Source organism: Maniola hyperantus, chromosome 10, assembly GCF_902806685.2.
Source record: "Maniola hyperantus chromosome 10, iAphHyp1.2, whole genome shotgun sequence".
NCBI classification, from domain to species: Eukaryota; Metazoa; Arthropoda; class Insecta; order Lepidoptera; family Nymphalidae; genus Maniola; species Maniola hyperantus.
The window spans coordinates 9,710,361-9,714,780 of record NC_048545.1 but is presented as its reverse complement, the minus strand read 5'-3'; the positions used below and the strand labels follow the sequence as shown (position 1 = coordinate 9,714,780).

The following is a 4,420-nucleotide window of genomic DNA, read 5'->3' as shown; positions in this document are numbered from 1 at the left end:
CCGCGTCTTCGTCCGCGTGGATTTAGGTTTTTCAAAAATCCCGAGGGAACTCTTTGATTTTCCGGGATAAAAAGTAGCCTATGTCCTTCCCCGGGATGTAAGCTACCTCTGTACCAAATTTCATCAAAATCGGTTAAACTGTTGGACCGTGAAAAGCTAGCAGACAGACAGACAGACAGACAGACCGACAGACAGACAGACACACTTTCGCATTTATAATAATATTAGTATGGAAGTAAGGATAGTAAGGATGAAGTCAGATAAGTAAGTATACCTATTATATTATTACAAGAACTGTGTATGTTTTCCCCGCGATGTTTTATAATAAAACATGTTTATACAACGAAATTACTGTCATTAAATATTATTAACTAGATGATGCCCACAACTTCATCGGTGTGGTTTAGGTTTTCAATAATTTCGTGGAAAATCTTTGATTTCCTGGAATAAAATTTTCAAAAAACCACAAACACTAAAAAATTAAAAATCATTTAATTTATTACTGAATATATTATGTAATACAAGAGTTATTGTAGTTTTATAATAATATTTTTTGGAGCCGGTGCCAATTAGCCGCGCGAACCGTCTATCTACTCTTGACTTTGTTTTGTGACTCCACATTGGCACCTCATTGGCACCGACTCCGAAAAATATTATTATAGAGCTACAATAACTCTTGTATACATAATAGGTATATTCGGTAACTTTTTAACCGGCTTCAAAATAAAAGCAGGTTCTCAATTCGACTGTATGTTTTTTTGTATGTTTGTTACGCAATTACTCCGTCAATTAGGAACCGATTTTGATGGTACTTTTTTGTTTTATAGGATATACTTCAGAAGTGGTTCCATTCCAATTTGGTAAAGATTTGACGAACATCTTCGGAGATGGGGAACGGAGCTCCTCAATGGGTAAGAGTAAATTGCTCAGTGTAATAGCTTTGTAAACAGTAGGTTTTTAAAGAGGCACACTTTCGTATTTATAATATTGTGAAATGTGTGTAGACAGAAAAAAGTTTGTAGACGTATGAGTGGCAAGTCATTGGTTTATAGGTACTAAATAAAAGGCATTCAAATATGGTACTGACATTTTTATCAAGAAAAGTGAGACTTTACGCTTGAAGACTAAATAGGTAAATATAAATAGTCACGGAATACAGGCCACAAAATCTGAATAAATCAAATCCCGCAGGTTCCACAATTTTTGTTTATTTTGTCTCAAAACTTAAAACGAAAACATAAACTTGAAATTGACGAAATTGTGTATTTAAAAATTTATTTGCAAATAATCTTGTTTAAAACATAGCTAATTAAAATGTAAGGAAAGTGTTCATTGATTGTATCAAATAAAAGGAGTTATAAACCTGCCGTGAAAGTTCTATAGAGTTTCCTTTCGAAGCTCGTTGTTGTTTATCAGGAGCATTTTCTCTGATATACGGCGCTAGTCCCCGCCCTCCACCTGTACCTTACTATGAACTTTAAAGGCCTGGACGTACATAAAGCAGCACGACGATAGCAGTGGTATATCATACGTGATTAATGTTATACAAGGAACTGTATGAAGTATTTCAAAGTGTGGAGCGCAAAGTTGATGGCGCACAACATCCTAAGCGCACTCGGCGATGTGAAACCTGCATAAAGTTTTTTTTATGAAAATAGCGAACAAACGAGCAGGCAGGTCACCTGATGTTAAGTGATACCGCCGCCCATAAACATTTGCAGCACCAGAGAAACCGCCAATGCGTTGCCAGCCTTTTGCCAGGAATTTGTTGGTCCGCCATTTGAATAACTCTATGTTGTAGTCTCGTGGGAACACCGCTGGTTCCACAGCTTGCATGTTCCTTATATTCTTATAGTTTATTATTTGAAGTTTCTTATATTTTAACTAGGAGCTGCATTAGACAAGTTTTCGTGACGCGTTGTATCTGCTCAAGCTTTAAAATCCCTCCTGGGCTCGCCCCGCAGTTGTACCTGAAACAAGATAACATCGTATTTTATGCTCCAAGAAGGCAGTACTGGCTGGTGTAAGCTTCATTTACCTTATTCGAGGTTAATAACGCTAAATCTTTTTACAGCAATTAAGTAAAAGATAAAGGTCTACTCGGATAATAGTAGGACAGACTGAAAACATAAAGATCTAATAGCCGAGTCAATGAAAAGGAGAATGTTTAAGGTGGATTTATGCTACACCGTATATTGGCTGAGCCCGTACCCTGTATCGGTAAAATATGATCTGTTGGATACTATAAATGTGACCGTGGTGACCAGAGACTCACTCTGTTTATGGTTGGAAAATTGTTAAGAGTAGTGTTTTATTTATCCGGTTACAAGTTTATCTTTGACTATGACCTCGCCTGGTCGTACGTAACCTTGAACTCCAAGTGGAATGGTCTGGCTGTTTTAAACGTACATTGGTATAATGTTTATCTGTTTCTACGGGATATCGAAGTAGGCACGTACTGCATTATCACTTACTACTAGGTAGGTCAGATCACAGTCAAGAGCTAACTTGTATCGGAATTTAAAAATAACAGCTAAGTCGAGTCGCACTCGCTCACGAAGGGTACCGTACTATAGTACAAGAAATAACAATTTTTATTTTTTTATTATCATGGCGGCATTTTTGAAATTTTTATTATTTTTTATTATAGCGGTAATAGAATTACATAATATTCTGTGAATTCTGATTCCCCACCTATTACAGTTGTTGAAATACAGCCCGCTGCCAGACAGACGAACGGGCGGACGGACAGCGGAGGTTTATAATCCCGTTGGTCCCCTAAAAAAAACTTACTGCATTTATCCTCAGGTATGCAAGGTCCACCATCAGTAGTCCTAACGTAGTTGTCAATACATTCACACGATGGCTTGTAACAGTCCGCAGCGATCTGAGGGCACGGGGGTGAATTCACAAGGTGATCACATTTCTTGTAGCAGACTTCCAGTTCGCATTTGTAGTACTTTTCGTTTTTAGGACAGTCTGAAATCAAAAGAAAATCGTTCATATTCTACGCTTGGACCATAGGGTCGCGATACCTTCCTCTAATCATTATATATAGGTCTGTATGTAATAATAGTGATTTTTTTCGGCAAAACATCGCGGTGAGATCCCAGATCCTTCCGAGTAAGACAAAAAAATAACCAGAACTGAAGCACTGAGGAGTGGTAAAGGTGAATTTTCAGAATTCGAAAGTCGGTCACCCATCCAGTTACTGAGTTTGGTCAACTAGGTCACACCACCCTTCATGTATAATTATGTACCTTAGTACATTTAATTAGTTTATTAGGTGTATACCGACTTAAGTATGTATTGTTCGCGCACCATCTCGTTTACAAAGTCAAATCATTTATTCTAATTGGGTACACTTTTTTTTTTTTAATAGATATAGCGAGCAAACGAGCAGGCTGCTCGTTTGCTCGCTTGACACTTGCTGATTTTGCAATATAATGATGAAGTGGTGATAATTAATTACGTAAACTTAATAATAATAATAAATCTTTATTTGATAAAAAATTTACTAGGTATATATACAATTATACATAACCCTGGTAGAAGCAATGCAAAGTTCCTGGCCCCCAAACTAGGATTCCCTGTGCTATGGGAAGCCAATCTTTCTTTTAAAACTAAAGCTACAAGGGTTCTAAACGCGCCCCCGCGCCGCCGCCCAGGTTGAGATAAGCCCACAACAAACTCAATTATGATTCATATTTGAGCTTTGCCCTGGAGACCCTGAGGCCATGGAGTCTTAGCGCTACAAAAATTTTACGAGATATTTTACCGCGATTAATAGCACAACGGATCAGCCTGGCTGTCCAGCGCGGAAATGCAGCCAGTATTCTTGGCAGCATTCCACGCGGCAGCAAATCATACATTTGTATAGTAATTAGATAAGGTTAGCTTTAAATTTTATTATGATATTTTAAATTAAAAGTTTAAAAAAACTCATACTAAATTTTCAAAACTTAAGGTGCTGGGTATTTAAATTAAATCGAACACTTACCAAATGGTTTTCGGTCATCAACCGGCGTCATAGAGACAGTAGACGCTAAAAATGCGAATACGAGAACAACAAAGAACTTGGCAACCATGTTGATGACACGACGGACGACTACTGGCCATTAGTTTGTTCCATGAACTTTTATCTCTTTTATAAACCGGAATAATTTATATTAATTATCGCTCTATGTATACAAGTAGATAAAATTGGTTTGTCTGTATTGTATTTATATTTATTTACTAGCTTATGCTCGCGGCTTTGTCCTCGTGGACTTCACAATTTTCAAACCCCTATTTGACCCCTATTTGACATCCGCTAAGAAAGGATTTTGAAAAATTCAACCCCTAAAGAGGGTAAAATAGTGATTTGAAATTTGTGTAGTCCACGCAGACGTCGAAGTAGCGTATAAAATTGTTTCTGCTT

General features: G+C 37.3%; 1 protein-coding gene across 1 annotated transcript; it reads right to left on the bottom strand.

Annotated features, from left to right (window-relative positions):
• Positions 1 to 1,075: 1,075 nt before the first annotated feature.
• Positions 1,076 to 4,160, bottom strand: LOC117985690 (chymotrypsin inhibitor Ani s 6-like). The gene is made up of 3 exons (XM_034972450.2): positions 4,001 to 4,160; positions 2,794 to 2,979; positions 1,076 to 1,970 (listed from the first exon to the last, which is right to left on the bottom strand). Exons 1-3 carry the CDS (start codon positions 4,086 to 4,088, stop codon positions 1,936 to 1,938), a joined length of 309 nt encoding a protein of 102 aa, XP_034828341.1. The 5' UTR covers positions 4,089 to 4,160; the 3' UTR covers positions 1,076 to 1,935.
• Between the last annotated feature and the right edge of the window lie 260 nt (positions 4,161 to 4,420).

What these genes read in the sequence shown, in the direction of transcription:
- LOC117985690 (XM_034972450.2), bottom strand. Translation starts at nt 4,088, where the DNA reads ATGGTTGCCAAGTTCTTTGTTGTTCTCGTATTCGCATTTTTAGCGTCT. An exon ending in TGATGACCGAAAACCATTTG is followed by an intron (nt 2,980 to 4,000) that starts GTAAGTGTTCGA and finishes TTTTGATTTCAG; the next exon opens with ACTGTCCTAAAAACGAAAAG. An exon ending in CATACCTGAGGATAAATGCA is followed by an intron (nt 1,971 to 2,793) that starts GTAAGTTTTTTT and finishes ATCTTGTTTCAG; the next exon opens with GTACAACTGCGGGGCGAGCC.